A 17,521-nucleotide genomic window follows, 5' to 3' on the forward strand; every position below is an offset into this window, starting at 1 on the left:
CAAACATGAAGCCTCCATGGGAAAGAGGAGATCCTTCCCATTGCCTGATAAAACAACAGTCGTCAGCACCCGCCAGTGTGTGCTCTGTGGCTTCGGGGCTCTGGAATCTGACAAAGGACCCATTTCTCGGGGCCTCACACAACACTGCCACTGAGACAGCCTTGACAGCTGAACCTGACGGCTAAAACTGCCTGCAGACCACCTGAAACGGTCCTTGGGGAGTGAATGCTTCCCTATCCATCTCCATGGAGCAGTGAGCACACAAATCCAGAGGAGAGCTCAGCAGCAGCACAAGTTATATACTTCCACAGCCAATTAGTGTCACAGATGGATAAGCTAATGTGTGCATTCACAGTCCAGACTGTGTCCTCTGCTCTTCACAAGAGTATCCATCTGCCTGCTCATCCCCTGCCAGTTTATCTGCACCCACCAAACGGTCATTGTAACTGCAATGTGGAGGCCACATAAGTCAAACTGATACAGTTCTTTGTAATTAAAATCTTCCACGTTTTAGAAAAAAACCCACTAAACGGTTTGCAATACTTATGTATTATATAGACCACTGATGTTTTCTGTGGCATGCACTAGTTGCAGAAGCCAGTGCTTCAGTGAGTGTGTCCCCCCCTTGGGGCCTGAGGACTCACCAGGACAGAAGAGCTTGCAACAAGCAGAGGAACAAGGCAAGAAGGATGATGGCTACTCTTCACCTCCACTTTAGATCTTCTATTCAAGGCAAAGGTGAGTTAAAGGGAGAAGAGAATGAAGGGACACAGAGAGGAAAAAGCAAATTATGGTGAACAAGCAGGATACTGAAGGAAATGTACCTGGAACTGGAGAAAGGCTCTTGTGCCTTGGCTGTGCTCAAATTGTGCTTGCAGGTAATGCACCATCTTGCAGAATCCCCATCAGGCTTCATACATGCCTAGGGTCCCAGCTACACCTTCCTTTACAGCGACCTATCCTGGTTATTTTCTCAAAATATTATTTTGCAGGATTTTTCCCTGGTTTTTTTTTGTAAAGTCCAAAAACAGTCATCACTGTGAGGATGCACCAAATAATTGAGCCAATGGAGCTGACAGCAGGTGAGATGAACATATGTGTACCTCCAGAAACACCCACAGGCTTCTCCATGGCTGGCAGCCAGCCTCCCTCTAGGAATCACAGGGTCAGGTGTCCACATCTCAGGGAGCCAGGAACCCACTGAGCCAAACTCTGGGGCAAGGGCAGCAGATGTGGTCACTGCTGAGCCCCCAGGCCCCCAGCAGAGAAGGGAGCCTGGGCACAGCAGGATGAGGGGAAACAGGAGTCCAAGAGCAGGAAAGGTGGCAAATGCAGTACTTTGGCTCAAAAATGAGAGAGAAGGATGCTTTGAAAAGGAGACAGGGTGTACTAGAGGGCTGAGAGGTAAAATGTGGTCATTTGTAGGGTGTTATGCATGATTAAACAATGTAGGAGAAAAGGACCAACACTCCTTTTTGTCCTTCCTTGCAGACAGCTTATATTTGATGTCCCATATTAAGAGCTGTGATATAGTTCAGGATTTATCAGCTGAATCTGGCTCTGCAAATGCACTCATAGCCTTTTCTTGGTGTGTTCCTTATGTGATCAGAGGATTTAAACCATTACTATTTGTGGGGCAGGGCAGGTGGGACCTTGAGATGTCCCTCACTGTCCCGCAGGGCCAGCTTGTGTCCCTCACAGACTCTGCCACGTTACCCATCCTACCGAAACCCTTGGGGCTGCCGGTGGGCAGGAAGGTCCCACCCCACAAGAAGCGTACGGCTTCCCGCTTTCCCCACGCAGGTCCTTATCCCCGTACATTTCGGAGATGGCACCATTTTCCCCATTCCCCCTTCCAGGGCACCGAATCCCCCCGCTCCCAGCCGACGCTCGCAGAGCAGCCCTCGGCGCAAGGACCGACCCGGGCAGAGCATCCCGCGGGGCCGCAGGCGGGGCCGGGGCGGACCTTCCCGCATGGCCAGGGGCCGGGCCGGGCGGCAGGGGCGGTGCTGGCGGGCGGGCGGCACCGAGCCCGCCGAGCCGAGCCCCGCGGACGGGACACAGCTCGCAGGATGCCGCCGCTCCGCGTCTGCATCGTCGGCTCGGGGAACTGGTGAGTGCCGCAGCGCGGGGGGGCTCTCTCTTTGCCCGCCTCCCATTTTTTCCTCATGTCTTTCCCTTTTTCTGCTCTTTCCCCCCTTCCTTCCTCGGTTTTTCCTCCCGCCGCGGCGGCCGGGGGCTTCGCAACAGGTGCGGTGCGGGGAGCGGGGGGGCCGGGGGCGCGGAGCGTCTCCACGGTCCTGAAACCGCGACCCCGGCCCCCTCCTGCCGCGGCTTCTGGGCGCCTGGGCAGGGACCAGCGCCCCCGAGAGATGCACCAGTCAGTGAGAACTGGAAAGGCATGAGGCTCCCGAACCACCCCAGGTGTGTGCGCCGCTTAAATCCTGGCGACGGAATCCAGAGAGGCCCGGAGCTGCAGCTATCGCTGTGTGTGCCTGCGGCAGGGCCCCGGCAGTTCAGGTTGAAGCATTCAGCAGTGAGGAGGGCGGTGATGCTGTTTGTGTTCCTCTGAAGGAACAGGAGCACAGGCTTCTTTTAAAGCCACGATGTATTGGCACCTTTCACTTCCATCCTCCTCAGTGTGTCCTTTTGCATCTTGGTGCAGACACAGCATTGTGTTCATGTCTCCTATTTATCCTCATTCTTAAGAATATGTTTGCTGCTGCTCAGTCCTTTCGAGCCTGGACAAAAGTGTGGGTCTCCAGCGCTCCTTGAGCCTGACAGACCCCAGTAAGACCAGTAAACCCATCTCACAGGACTTTGCATCTTACTTTTCTTACGCTTTCTGTACTCTGAGCACAAACAAACAGACCAACATGCATGTGCATGCATTTGGGATTAGCAAACCCAGCCTGCAGGTAGTTCTGGCGATTGTTTTTGTACAAGGAGAGCAAGCTCCTGAAGATTTAAAAAATATCTGACAGCTAGGTGGAAGGAATGCCAGAAGAGTCAGTAAGCGAGGGAGTGGTTACTTCTGAGCTGCTGAGAACACAGCAGAGTAAAAGCACAGCTCTCTGCCTTCCTGCCTTGTAAAAACATGCATTCTCTTTGTGCATGACATCTCTCAGATACAGCCTTTCACATGGAACTGCACAGCCAAGTCTTCTGGACCTCATTGTCACACTTCTGGCTTTCTCTGGCCCCATCACTTGTTTCCTCAACTGCTGCTTTCACCATGTTATTTCAGGGAAGGCATCCCTCTCCCTGCCACTTTCTCTTCCCTCACCTTCCTGTGCAGGCAGCTCATTGTCCCTTCCAAGCCATCAACAGCCATGACTGCATGTTTGGGAGTCAATTTTTTTTAACATTTGGTCAGCCCACAGTCACAAACTTCATCATTCTCTTGCTGCATCCTCAAGCAGGGACCTCCTGCTTTTCCCAGGCTGTCCCTTTCCCATGAGACATCATTTAAAGTCACTTAGTTGTATTCAGATCTGTACTTGAGAAAGTTCTGTTTTTCCACATGCACCTACAAACTTGGAAAGAGCTATACCACAGAGATACTGAGGTCCCAGCCCATTCAATACCATCTCCTTACTCATTCTGCCTGTCTGCCTGGGCCCTATCTCTTACTTCCTACCATATACATCAACTTTAAAATCCTCAGGGAGGACATAAACATTGTGCTCTGATGTTTGAATCACATCTATTCAGAGCCTTGGTGGCAGAACAGGTTGTTTTAGTGCTACAGAGAAATACAATGTTTACCTTTGGCAAACATTTTTTTTCTTATGTTCCTCATGAATATTTGGGTGGCAGTTCAGATCCGTGCTCTTGAGGCTTTCCTGCAGCTCAGAATTGTGGTTGACACGTGACACAGCAATGTTGCAAAAGCTCATGTCAGCTGCAGAAGTTCAGCAGGTCACGGGGACTTGCTAAGTCAACACTGCCAGGGGGCTCATGAGTGATATGGTTGAGCGAAGCAAGTGCTGCACTGCATTTTGTGGTTGCCTGTAGGTGCAGGAGGGTTTGTGTTTACATTAATCATGGTTCAGTTATCTGCTTTTAAAAACAGAGGTTTAATTCACTGCCTGGCCCCTCAGTATTCAAAAGCTCTCCCAGTCTTAGATTCATTTGGACTGTGCAGTTCTCAGCAAAGATCCAGCTTGAACTGGGTTCTGGTCCTCAACATGGACAGATAGCCAGGCTTTTTATGAAGGTGCATGGAAGGAAAGCAAGAGCCAGTGGTCATAAATTGAACCAGAGAAGGTTCTGACTCAATATATAAAGAGAGGAGAAAAGAAAAATCTCTATGAGAACAATAAAGCATTGGGGCAGGTTGCCCAGAGAGGAGGTGGTCATTAGGGAGTTTTCAAGACTCAACTGCATAAAGCCCTGAGCAACCCATCAGTGATGTTCCTCCATTGGAGGCCTCTCACGGTCCCTTCCAATCTGAGCAATACTATAACTTTTAAAAAATTGGGTGGTTGGCTGCGATTGAAAAAAGACATAATCTTCAAGCATCTAAAGGAGAACAACAATATTCCACCCTTCTTGAACAGAAATGGGCTTAACTGTGGTAAGAAAGACTTGGGTTAAACTTGAGGGGGATCTTTCTATGTTAAGGATAGCAAAGTCCTGGGATGGGCTAATTGGGGAACGGAAGAGACCTGCAACCACCAAGGTCTTTAAGACCTCCTCAGAAAAGCTATTAGGAATGGTGTAACTATATTTTCCTACCCTTTACAGAGGGAAGAGACCAGCTGCTTCCTAGGCTCCACTAAGCTCTATTTTTCAACAGATCTGATGTATGCTACAAACAGTTTCATTCACAAATGTAAATAATGGGTCTTATTTAAGTTATTCTGTATATAAAGACAAAGCTTTTTTTTCCCCCTTAGCCATAAGTAGATCCCTTCCAACATGAATTAACACAATTGGGAAAAAATATCTGATTGGCAATTTTCACTTGGTTTTTAAAATTATCTAAGTGGAGTTCTTTACCTTCCATTAATCTTCACTGAATTGGTTTTTGGAAAAAATAAATCATGATAAAATCTTTGTGTGAGCATCCTTGGTTTTGCTTGCAGAAACAGCCCTCTTTTGCCAAGCCTGTGTAGTTACCAAACACTGCCTTCACAGACAAAGCTGTTCATCTTCCTGAGGCTGACCAGCAGTGACTGAATTCTAAATGGACTAAATAAAACAGAGCATCAGGTTTTGAACAGTTTGATGGTTTTGTGGCAAGGTATTTTCCCTGATGACTGCTCAATGCCTTTTAAACATTAAATCCTTTCTCCCCCAAATCTTCATTCATCTAAAGAGAAACCAAAGGAAAATACTATTAGTGGAGCTACTTTTATGCCTGAGATGTCTTCACTGATAACTTATATATAAGTAAAGATTTGGGGGGCAACATCCAAGCACAATGGCAATGACAGCTCTGCCAGAAGATCAGATTTATCTACTGAGAGTTGCAAGTCCCATTCAGGATTTCAGGGATTAGAGCTAGAGCCTGCATCTTCCAACAGAAAATCATATGGTCTTGGTACTTAGCTAGTAAAGTTATTTTTATGGGTAGGCTTGAGGTCGAAGGTCATCATCTGGGTTGTGCTGGACAACCCGGACAATGAATTTGTATCTCAAGTTTAGGAAAAAACCAAACCTTTTTCTTATTAATACACACTTCTTGTATGGAGCCAAAATTCATCCTCAGCTCAAGCTTTGAATGTGCTCTCTGTTGATAGCAGGGCAAGAGAACCAGAGTATAAGCAATTTTATAAATAATATGAATGTATGATATAACTGCATGCCTTTCTTTCAAAACAGCAGAACTCTTACAGTAAAGGTTCACCCTTAAAACATTTCCCTAAATATTGTAAAGGACCAAACCAAATAATCCCTTACAAAATAAAACAAAAACCACAAACCAACCAAAAAACCCCAAACTAAATTACTAAATAAAAAAGCACTACAGCAGCTCAGAATAGAGCATATAACCAACAGTGAGTAAAGTGAAACCTCATCTCAGTGGGGGTTCTTTATCATTAAAGATTAAGACCTTAATTACCTATTTAGAAGACCTTATTAGTTATTGAGCAATTTAACCTTATGTAAACCTGTTACATGAAAAATATGGGTAAGCCAAGGAGTGTCAGTTACAGTGTGGTTTCCCTTTGAATCATTAACAGCACAGACCTACCTGGACTTTGTATTTGATATCTCCAAGAACTTTATCAGTTCCAGAACACGTAACACACCTAAATCCTATTCATGCTCCTTGTTACAAGTGCGTCAGAGGACAAGAGTGCTGCAACTGGGGCTTCTCTTTCACCTGTATTAATAAAATGGCCAATGCTTGAGAGATCAAAGTAGCATTAAAATGGAGAGAAGGAAGAGAGGAGTAAAAATAATCACCCCTCTTGCCCAAATAATTTAAAGAGCATTAGCAACACTTCCAATATTTTCTGTGGGGTTTTTAATTCTCCCCTGCCATGTGAGTGCTTGAAAGGCTGCAATGATGATGGGGAAATAGAACTATTGTCTGACCTGAAATTAAAAATGCTCAACATGACTCAAGATGAGTAAACTGGATGGTTAAAATATCCTCAGGTCCTGTTACAGTGCTAATTAGAACAATAAGTAAAGAGAAACCACCAGCTTGAAGGGTTGTTTGTTTTTTTTCCAAGGATTTAGCTCTTACGTAAAATCCTTATTGCAAGTGTTTGGTTATGGATAGGAAAGTGGGATGCATCTATTTTACATGAGATGCACAAAGACTATCACAGCAAGATTGCTCAGCACTTATTTACCACCTGGATTATTTTACATTTATTGATCTTGACAAAAACCAGAATGATCTGAGGACCAAGAGAGATTTCAATCTCAGGTAATGTATTTTTAGTGTTGTTGATGGTACATCACATTCCTGCTCTATAACCTTTGATATTACTTCAGATCCATTATTGCAATTATATTTTCCCCCTGTTCTACTGTCTCTGTTTTTAAACTTGAGGGGCTCTTGATGGAGGGTAGTGGATAAAGCTTTCTGATAAATGTCATAAGCACCTAGACAGCTTTATAGCACAGGCTTTTTATGAGTTATGATGTTTAAAGTAACTTGTGTTTCCAATTCACAATAAAAGTACTTTTCCCCTTTTAGTTATTTAAATTTTTTTTTTATTTCTAAAGGGGATCAGCCATAGCAAGAATCATTGGCCAAAATGTCCAGAATTCCAACAGATTTGATCCCACTGTCAAGATGTGGGTGTTTGAAGAGATCATTAATGGAAGAAAACTCTCAGAAATCATCAACCAGGAACATGAAAATGTTAAATATCTGCCTGGATACAAGATACCCCACAATGTGGTAAGTTGAAAAAAAATTAAAAATCACTGAATTTGTTTAATTTTTTTATAAGGGAGGCAATATCTGGAAAAAAAAAAAATAGGAAGCAATTCACTGTTTTGTTCTGATTTGTCACTTAACTCACTCCATTACAACTCCCTGGAATATAATTCTGTGATTTCTGCTTGTCTCTTATGTCACGTGCAACTTCAAACACCAACTGTGTCTGTGCTGGTATCACACCATCCTCCTCCCTGGCAGAGATCAGCACAACTCTAGAAATGGCAGGCAGAGATCTGTCTACACAGAGCTGACATATTTCAAACTCACAGCATCTTCTGGAAAAACAGGCAAAGCTACTGTTCTCCTTTCTTCTGAAAGAGATATCAAAAGCACAGGCTGTGGCTTACAGGGAGATGAATAATGAGCTATGAGCTCATGGGTGATTTCAGGATAGCTGTAGTTAATAATGCTGTAAATTCCATCAAAAAATATAAGGTATTTATTTTCATGCACCTTTAAAATAGCAAGTTACACATCTCTACTTAAATTAATCGTCTTAGATAATTTATTGCTACTGAAGCAAGCGAGGTGAGGGGGTTTGGCTGTTCAAGATTTTGCCAAATGCTACTGTTTCGTGAGTAGTGCCACATTTTTGGAACAGTTGCAGTTTTAAAGGGAAGTTAAAATGCTGCACGTGGTAGGTCTCCTTGCTTGGGGAGTGGCTATATTTAGTATTCCATTTTGTGCTGTGATTGCACATTTGCACTCCTGGTGTTTGAACTTGGCACACAGTTCTCCTGAGTTACAACTGACTTGTCACTGCTATTTTTACAGCCCTCTCACAGACCAACAGGTTTGCCATAACCCCTTGAGGCCAGCCTCACACTGTCTAGAGCAAAGCCTGAGGATTCACCAGCAGAAATCAGCTGGTTGCAGTAGAGCCTGGAGGGATCCTCAGACCATTTCCAACTGAGAAAAAAAAAAAAACCAAACAAGCTCAGCTTTTCCTTGTATTGCTCTGCAGCACTATAGAGAGACAGGAGCACGGCCTGTGCAGTGCTGCCAGCCTCTGCCCTGCTCCCACTTTGCTGTTTTCCCAGAGAAGCAGCCTGGCTGGCAGCAGCTCTGATTTTCTTGCTGGGAATCCCACTTACTTAAGGGTGTGTGCTCCAAGGCTGCATCCAAGAGTGACGTTTTCTCCTATTGTAAACTGCTTCTAGCAGGCTCAAGTTCACTTGCTGTTGCCTCTGTAGCCTGGCTTGAGTTATTGTTCTGAACAATGTCAGCATTTGGAGGAAGATACAGCTAGGTAGTCTTTAAGAATGTTGCATAGGTTTTTGTAACTCTTGGGAAAATTACTGTATATTTAAAACAAAGACACATACCTGCCCAAAGATGATGATAATCTCTGCCTTTTGATATAGTTTACTCCTCAGTAACTCAGCTGGCAACCTATGGAAACTGAAGTCTTTCAGAAGAACCTCTGTCTCACCACCCTGGTTTTCTTCTGTGCTCCCCAGTGCTACCACTCATTCCAGAAGAACCATATGGGGTTGGTCAGTTATCATCAGAAATCAGATAATGAAGCTGAACTAGCAAAGGGGCTTCCCAGGACACTGCAAATTTATAAAGTATATAATCTTCCACAGATTATCCACACAGGGTTAAATAATAAAAAAAATTATAAAAAATCCAACCCTAAAACAGTTCAGCTGCTTTGGATATTTCAGGAGAGATCTGTAGCTGCTCGCATGGAGAGCTGGCAGCTATGCCACAGGGCCAGCTAAAATTAAGGACATTTTCATTGCATATGCCATGTCTTTGGCATGATGGTGTCATGCAAGGACTGAAGATTCCTAACTTGGGCTCATTTTGGTTGTCACTCTTGTCCCACCAGGTGGCTGTGCCAGACGTGGCTGAAGCAGCAAACGGGGCAGATATTTTAGTGTTTGTTCTGCCACATCAATTTATTGGACGAATCTGTGAGCAGATTGCAGGACAGATAAAACCTGGGACATTTGGGATTTCCCTGATCAAGGTAAGTTGTTGTCTACACAGAACCCAATCAATATGGAGTAAATAAACAGCTCCAACTTAAGGGTACGAGCTGCAGCCCTCAGCTGCATGCTCTGCATAAACATGAGCATTTCTTTCTGCAAGAGTTAAAACCTGCCCAGCTTTGCCAGCCCTTCTGCTGGTCTCATGGCCATGGAGAGGGAAGGATGGGGCAACCTATCCAGGCTACGAGTATCTGTCCTTGCCAGTCATGTTTAGTCTGGATCAGCTCCCACTTGGACTAGCATGGAGGTGAAAATGAGTAGAGGGAGGGATGCATAAAGATCTGGTGCTGCTGCCAGAAAAAATACTCAGCAGACTACAGCCTCAGTTAACTCTTAACTGAGAACTCGGAGTCAAAGTGCCTCTTCCAAGTACACGCTAAAGCTGCTCTTGGCAGCATTAAAAATGGCATAATAACATTAATGATTTTGCAAAACTGAAGCAATTTCAATTTGGCAGGAACTGAGGAATCTCTTTTTAAGGTTAGAGAGGTACCAGATTATCATAATCTTAAAAGGAATTAATATTTTAAGAGATTGTCAAACTAAAAGCCAGAGGCAAAGCATAAGAATATAGTCTTATCACTTCTTCTTTTGATTGCATTACAGGAGATATCCCACTTAAAATTGTAATGAGAGAAATGTAATTCAAGATTTCAGACTTCAATACCAGCTCTTCCCCTCTATAAAAATGGTCTCATAAGCAACAGTAAGCAGGACAGAGGAAGGTGGGAGAGGAAAGAAATTTCTGCAACTTTAGCTTAAAAAAACCCAAGAGACTTCAGAATACTCCTTAACACCAAAAAAGCACTCTGATTAATACTTAGATCTTGCAAAAAAGCTACTTCTTATAGACTTAATTTTAAAGGTCTGATCCTGTACTACAGAAATTTAACTGAAAGGAAAAATACAACATCAGAGAAAGAAAGCCTCAGGACAGCACCACTGGATGTGAGGCCTCTTGCAGGATTACCTTGACTGTCACCCCTTCTCCCTGAGCTTGCCTTGAATTTGCAGTTACCAAAGTACAAACCCAGAGCATTTGTATTAATGGCTAAGACTAGTGATTATAAGACCCTTTTTTTTCCAATTAAAACCAGAGAGCTGCAGGCAATAGAACACTTTCTGCTTTACCAGTGCTCTGCTGGTGTCATTTTCCTCTTCTAATACCCTGGTTTTGACTATCATCTTTTCAGGGGATTGATGAGGGTCCTGATGGCCTGAAGCTCATCTCTGACCTCATTCGAGAGCAACTGAAAATAGAGATCAGTGTGCTGATGGGGGCCAACATAGCCAAAGAAGTGGCTGATGAGAAGTTCTGTGAAACCACCATTGGTAACTATTGCAAAGAGCCAATCAGAGCTGGGGCTGGGCAACAGGATAACCTCTGGAAGAAGCAGGGGCATGTGACTGGTCCCAGGTGGTTCCTGAGTGGAGCAGTGCCGGCTGAGCTCCTTCAGGGAGCCAGGATTATTTTCTGAGAGTTCAGTGCTGAAAGAGTCAGATTCAAACTGACAGTGGGTTTTAGTGTTGAGAGCTAATTTAATCCATTGAAAATATCACATCTTAATCCTGTTTCTGTAGGAGTTGGTATGGGCCACCTTTTGTGTCTGCAGAGCTCAACACAGAGCACATCAGCAGATGATACACTATCCAGTCTAGATAGAGAAGTGTAACCAGAAGCTCCTATGTGCTCACACTCCCAGAGGTGTATTTCTCCATCTTCAAATTTCTTTGTTTGGAAAAGAAAAGCCAGAAACATTCTGTTCCTCCCGCCCATTTGAACTGCTTGCCAAGACACAGCCTCAGATCCTCCTAGGACTGGGTCTGACCTAATTTGGCAAGTTCATTCAGCAGTTTTTAAAACTCAGAGATTTTTAAAGTCAGTCAAAAGTAAAGTTACATACTTCCATAGCTAGGGAAGGCAAAAGAAAAATAAATTGCGTTGCAATAATGTTCCTTTGCCTTGCAAATGTTACAGTAATGGTGCAAACTGTACCAGCTGGGCATTATTTACTGGAAGAGCAACTAGGCACAAATGGGACTAGACATGATTAGGAGACTTGAACTATGTTAATTCTCCTGGGGGGAATTTAACTTCTGCTGGCCTGGTTTGCAGCCATGCTGTGATGATGACTGTGCAAAGAGCTTTGCCCCTTACCTTTGTCCTCATGGAAAGCCACATAGTCCAGAAACAGCCACCTCAAAGAGAAACGGTGTTGTGAACAAGAACAAGAAGCAAACCTAAAGTTTCTCATGAGATGGCGAGAAACGTCCCAGCTACCAGAGTGTGGTGTCCCAGGCTAGTAAAACTCACACCTGAGCTCCCCCTGAAGGAAACCAAGCTACCTTGCACAAAACTTAAGTGAAACTCCATTCAAAGGCCTTTGCCCAGCTGGCCATGGCCTCTCTGGGCCAAGGCAAACCTCAGTCCCCTTTGCACTAAGGGCTCTCCTTGGCTGAGCACCGTAACAACATGATACATGAACTCTGTAGAATTGGTAGGAAAAAGGTTTTAGCAGTGCCAACCTTCAATTTCATCATCTGTGGATCCCCCTGTAACTGGGAATTAATTGGGCAATAGTCATATGTGCCCCATAATAGCACTTAGCAGTGACACAGGTTTACATATTCAAAGCAGAAATTATACCACTGTCCTGCAGGAAATGGTTTGTAAATAATGCCTTTTGCAAGGTCTGTGGTTGTACACGCTTTCTCAGGCAGAAAGATTCATTAGGGGGTATCCACTTTGAAGAGCTTAAAAGTGTCATTAAGCAATGTTGATCAGTGCCCTGGAGATGCCTACACTTAATACTGGCATCGAGCAGCAGGACCTGCTGTTGCACAAATCTCTGGTTTAGCAACACCCTGGGACTGGGATCACAAAAGCTGAAGTGGCTCCTGGAACCTTATTTCAGGTTAATTGCGTGCACTGAAATACTGTAAAAATGGTCTAACTTTCATCCTTCCTTCCCACAGGGTGCAAAAATGAAACACAAGGGGAAATCTTTAAAGAACTAATGCAGACCCCCAATTTCAGAATTACTGTGGTGCCTGACTCTGATACAGTGGAGCTTTGCGGAGCCTTGAAAGTGAGTGTTCCTAAGCCAATGTTTTATTAGGGCCAAATTCTAACCTCACCTGAGTCCTCTGTATGCCATGGGGTCTAATTTGAGTCATGTCACCATGCTTTGGCCACAGACTAAAACTGGTGGCAGGAACAGATGGGAGAGAGGTTTTTTTCTGCTTTGTGATAAATCATTGTTCTTTTTGAAATCATTGGTTTGGTTTTGCCTTTGCTAAAAAAACCCTAAAAAAGATAAACATTTGCACTGGGGTATATACATGTCTGGAGCAAACATGCCAATGGTAGCACTAGGTGGCATATTATTCATATACAGTGAACTACACTTATTTAGGGACTTATTTAGGAGCTGGGAACTGGAAGGTGGGAAGGGAAGCGTGCAGAACAGTGGAGAGGAGTTGTGACAATGTTTAGGATCCTGAGAGATTTGTTTAGAGCTGTAGACCAAGGCAGTTCTACTGATGTTTGTAGGTCAGCCTAAAATTTGATTTACTGCAGCATCTACATAGAATCCATGCCTGCTCAAATCAGAGACCCACAAAGAAAACCTAGAAAGTTATGACTCTGTGTGGGATATTTAAAATAGTTAAATAGAAAGGTCAGTGAGATCCAACTTGGAACTAGCAGAAAAACAAGACACATTGCATACATGCTACGTGGTGACAATATTAGTGTCTGAAACAAGCTGCTTGGCTTTTCCCATGGGAGTAACAGTAGATACTTTATAAAAATCTTACAAAAGTCCAGTGACTTTTGTTTGACATTATCTGACCTGTTTTTTTATAAGATAAACTCATGGCCATAGGAAATTGACCCTTGTTCTGATGAAGAGAGATTTATGGGGTTTCCTTAGAGCTTGGTGCACGCTGATGAGCTGCACACCTTGGCTGACCATTTCCTTCCCTCTCCTGTATTTTGCACTGGCCCATTTTTAGAACATCGTGGCAGTGGGTGCGGGGTTCTGCGATGGACTGAGTTTCGGTGACAACACCAAGGCAGCAGTGATACGCCTGGGCCTCATGGAGATGGTGGCCTTTGCCAAGATGTTCTGCAAGGGACCAGTGTCAATAGCCACCTTTTTGGAAAGCTGTGGGGTCGCTGATCTCATCACCACCTGCTACGGGGGACGCAACAGAAAAGTAGCGGAAGCCTTTGCTCGCACAGGAAAAGTGAGGATTTTGAAATATTTTACTCTAATGCATGAAGAAGTCCTTCTGTATTTTACAAAGGCATCATTATTTTGTTTACCTTCTTGATAATTGCTGGTATCACAGCAGTATCCCCTCTGATCCAAGTAATTGGTCTTCTCTCTTCTAGTCCATTGAGGAGCTGGAAAATGAGATGCTGAATGGACAAAAGCTGCAAGGTCCTCAGACCTCAGCCGAAGTCTACAAGATTCTGAAACAGAAAAATATGCTTGATAAGTAAGTGCTTTGATTTAAAAAAACAACTAAATCAACAGCAAATTATGAGTGATTCATAACCTCTTTAACAGTACTCCTGTTTAATTATCTTGTTCATTTCTGCAACAACTGGTTTCTACATCTTGGGCCACTGCTAGAGCTTGGCCTGACTCCTCATAGCCAGGGTCAGTTGAATGGGATGAAGGCTGAGCAGTATTAGAAGAAACAAACCACAGACAGAGTTGGTTCAGGGGATACTGTTAGTACCTAATAGAAGACAGAGCAATGTGAGATCACATATTGGAACAGCAAGGAGAACAGTCACAGAATATTCTGAGTTGGAAGGGACCCAAAGAGATTATCACCAACTCTTAACTGAATGGCCCATACACAGGAAAAAAGAGAAATTATAATATAAAGAAGCCTCCCAGACATCCCCATCCCTCAAACAACATTGAAGGCCATACACAGAATCAACTTGCAGACATGATTTATGGGCCAAAGGGTTTCTTGTTCTCAGTATATCACCACTGCAGCTTGCAGCAGTCCTGCTCTCAGTGCAAACCTGAACTTGGTTATCTCAGTACAAATTTCAGGATCATATTTGTAATCAAAGATTTTTACATGCATTGAACAGGTAACATGTGCTGGTATCAATGCTTTAGTGCCACAAATACTGCTGAGGTAAAAAGTACTTCTAATTGTTTGGGATGATGTAAGATTATAATTTCAAATCTTTGCTTCAACTTACACAACAGAAAAGCTAAACTTCCCTCCATCCCATTCCCTCTCATACATCAGTAGTACTGAGAAGTCAAACACTGCTAAATGAATTAGAAACTTATTAGAATTGGAGCAGATACAGAAGATTCAAGTGGTATTATCTTTCAAAAATGAGAGAGAAAAGGAAAGCTCATTTTGACAGTAGCTTTAAATCACAGCTTGATCTAATAATTATCCTATAATTGCATTTGGTTACATGCTCAGCTCCGAGTCATTCAGTGGACTCATTTTTTACCACATAATGACTAAGACAGCTTGTAAAAGGAAAAGAATCCTTTAAGCCAAGGAAAGAAAATTATTAGACACTTTCATTCTTTTTAGTCCTTTAAATACCAGTAATGACTGCAAATAATATATCCATTTTGCACACAGCAGGAAAAGAAGATATGCAATTCAAGATTGTTTTTAAATAAAAAATACTGGATAGGATTTCTGTCTCCAAAACAGCTTTTCTCTGCTGTTGCTCCCATGATTTGCCCCTCTTTAGATCCTCTTCATTGCCCTACATAGTCTTCCAGTAAAGGCACCTCCAAGCTAAAATTATATTGCAAAGAGAGACAAAATCTTTCCACTTTCAACAAAACAAAAAAAAATTCTTTCCATTAAAATGGAATAGAAATGTGTATATAAACTTTATAAACTATTTTAATTACTACATGCTTCTTTCAGGTTTCCATTATTTACAACAGTCTACAAGATCTGCTACAAGGGTCAATCAATCCAGGATTTCATCATATGCCTGCAGAACCACCCAGAGCACATGTAGAGATCCCTTCTCCTCACCTGGCTGAATTCTCACCTTCCTGGGACTTCTGTCCACTCCCTGGCAATTGAAGTAAAGAAACAGGTCATGTCACACTTGCTGTAAAAGCAGCAAAGAATGTATTTCATTCCCCTTGTCCTGGGGATAAAAAAATCTGCCTTTAATTCCAACGTTATATCTAAGGAATAGGAAACAAATGTAAAACTTAACAGTATTTGATTTGAGTTAGTAACATGGGTATTTCCCAATAATTCTTTTCTTGTTGACTGAAAACAGTTCCCCTTGTAACCTTGTAATTTCCACAACAGAACTCAATAGCTCATGTAAACCTCAACATTTTGCCTGCTGTTACTTACAGAATGGCACAAAAAGCAGAAAAATCAAAGAACTAATCCAAATAGATAAATAATAGTAAAAAAAAAAAAAAAAAAAATCCAAGAGCAGTTAGATGCAATCACATGGGCAAATGTCAGGTTTCCATAATTCCCCTCAAACACAAATAATGTTTTGTATTTTGTGACATTTAGGCCTTCCTTTATTTCCCAGTATAAGCTTCTTTGGAAAAACAGGTACTATTACTGTGCTCAGACACACACGAATGTTCATCAGATGTATAAATAAAAGTTTCAGGGGTGGGGGAAAAGGAGAAGAGGTTTGGGATGGGTGTATTGTTTGTTTCAAATCTGGGACACTAGGAATCCTCAGTAGTAATCTGACTAAACTTACTGTATTCCTTTAAAATACAGGAAAAAACAAAATCTGGAATAACCAAAGAAATTTTGTTAGCATCAGATTTTCTCAGCAAATCCTTGTCATTAATTGGTACCAGCTGAGAGGGGAGAAATGGAGGTTGACAGGGAGATGTATCCAGGGTTCAGCTTACAGCTCGTGCACTTGCTGATATTTTGAGGGGGCAACAAGTAAGGGTGACAAAACCTCTGTGATACTTGACTTTTTACACACGTATGGACACGACCGCTACGGACGCACAGAACTCCTGTAAACTGGCATTTCAAACAAGGCTGCATTTTAGCGGCACTGGGAAACTCCACTGGTCTGACACCAGTGCAGCTCCCCACGCCTTTCCAGACTGCAGTCATGTCCTGATCCTGCTCAAACAGCACATCTTACACTCCAGGAGAGAGATCTCCATCTAGTTCTGAATTTTAAACACAAACTGGGTTCATAGACCAGGGTTTTTTTATTGTGCTACCAGTGGCATACATTTTAGAAACACTGAAGTTTTTAAACCGTATAGCTGTACTTGGGTAGCTTTATGTACCTGATGTTTTTCAGAGTTAAAACCATCTACAAAATGAACAGTGGCACATTTTATAAGCTTTAATACCCTTTTGAAAGAAGGCAAACAAAAAGGAAGAGTAACCTACTTTTGCTGTGCTTTATCTGATTTTCTGAAATAGCAGAGAGGAAGGCAAGTTTTTTAAACCTATGTACTTACTGTCATAGCGCTTAGAGGAAAAAAAATGAGCTAATTATAAACTAATTTCAACACGTTTTAGAGGAATGATAGGTCTTTCACATTTACCAGAGTAATATATATATAGTAATGTATTGTAATTACAAATATATTTAAAAATCTCAGTCTCACAGTTAGCAAAGCTAGCTCAGGTACCAAAACCAGCGGCTGCAGTATCCCTGATCCTGCTGAACAGCAGCAAAGGTAGCTCAGCTCCTCCTGCTCAGATTCCAGTCACAGCCAACAGCTCGGGGCTCTGCGGAGGAACACCAACATTCCTTCCACTAAAATGGGAATTGTGGCCAAATCCTTCACACAAAGCAGGGAATTAACATCTTCAAGTGAAAAAATACTTACATATTGCACAGTTTTGAAGTACCAAATACATGAGGATGGGATAGAGAATTCAGGAACCTCCTTCCTTCACCATCAGGCTGAATTTCTCATAAGTCATGTATGAGTTAATAATAACATAGAATATTTTACATTCAAAGTGTATCAAATAACAGTTTAATAAAGTGATCAATATGCAGACTTGATACAATGTCATTTTTCAACGTTCTCACAAAATAAATGACTGTTGTAATAGTGGTCCTTTATTG

At 42.7% G+C, this 17,521-nt stretch overlaps 1 protein-coding gene across 1 annotated transcript; it reads left to right on the forward strand.

Moving 5' to 3' along the window:
- Positions 1–1,643: 1,643 nt before the first annotated feature.
- LOC125328440 (glycerol-3-phosphate dehydrogenase 1-like protein) lies at positions 1,644–17,458 on the forward strand. Its single transcript, XM_048309111.1, has 8 exons — positions 1,644–2,113; positions 7,192–7,369; positions 9,249–9,389; positions 10,605–10,743; positions 12,388–12,500; positions 13,429–13,662; positions 13,811–13,917; positions 15,349–17,458. Exons 1-8 carry the CDS (start codon positions 1,659–1,661, stop codon positions 15,443–15,445), a joined length of 1,464 nt encoding a protein of 487 aa, XP_048165068.1. The 5' UTR covers positions 1,644–1,658; the 3' UTR covers positions 15,446–17,458.
- The last annotated feature ends 63 nt before the right edge of the window (positions 17,459–17,521 follow it).

The sequence above is a fragment of the Corvus hawaiiensis genome, chromosome 7 (assembly GCF_020740725.1).
Source record: "Corvus hawaiiensis isolate bCorHaw1 chromosome 7, bCorHaw1.pri.cur, whole genome shotgun sequence".
Lineage (NCBI taxonomy): Eukaryota > Metazoa > Chordata > Aves > Passeriformes > Corvidae > Corvus > Corvus hawaiiensis.